The sequence below is a fragment of the Apaloderma vittatum genome, unplaced genomic scaffold (assembly GCF_000703405.1).
Source record: "Apaloderma vittatum isolate BGI_N311 unplaced genomic scaffold, ASM70340v1 scaffold24396, whole genome shotgun sequence".
NCBI classification, from domain to species: domain Eukaryota; kingdom Metazoa; phylum Chordata; class Aves; order Trogoniformes; family Trogonidae; genus Apaloderma; species Apaloderma vittatum.
In genome coordinates this window covers 5,858-6,145 of record NW_009720404.1, presented here as the reverse complement: position 1 = coordinate 6,145, position 288 = coordinate 5,858, and the positions used below count along the sequence as shown (strand labels likewise).

At 55.2% G+C, this 288-nt stretch overlaps 1 protein-coding gene across 1 annotated transcript in view; it reads right to left on the bottom strand.

Moving 5' to 3' along the window:
• The window catches only part of LOC104275143 (electrogenic sodium bicarbonate cotransporter 4-like), a gene marked incomplete at its 3' end in the record, with an annotated part of 13,203 nt that extends 12,951 nt beyond the window's left edge, over positions 1-252 (bottom strand). Inside the window, exon 1 of the mRNA XM_009871013.1 lies at positions 180-252. Within this exon, the coding sequence (XP_009869315.1) occupies positions 180-252 (73 nt within the window). The remainder of the gene's footprint in view (positions 1-179) is intronic.
• Between the last annotated feature and the right edge of the window lie 36 nt (positions 253-288).

Genomic DNA, 288 nt, shown 5'->3' with positions numbered 1-288 from the left:
TCCCTCCGGTAGCCGCGGGGCACCGGCACCCCGATGTAGATGGAGTGGTAATCTAGAAGGGGGAAAAAACCCCACAACTCAATAACTCACCCAACTTTAAAAGAGCAAATCTGTGGATTTAAATAAAATAGACAATGGGAATAGACCCAGTTTGGGGCAGCCCTGGAGGTTTCACTCACCTTCCTCATCGTCGTACCTCCTCCTTGAGCTGCTGAGCCCCCTCTCGCTCATCCCATCCTCATCCTCCAGCATGGTCGGGCCGCTCGGAGAGAGCTGAGCCGCGGGGAG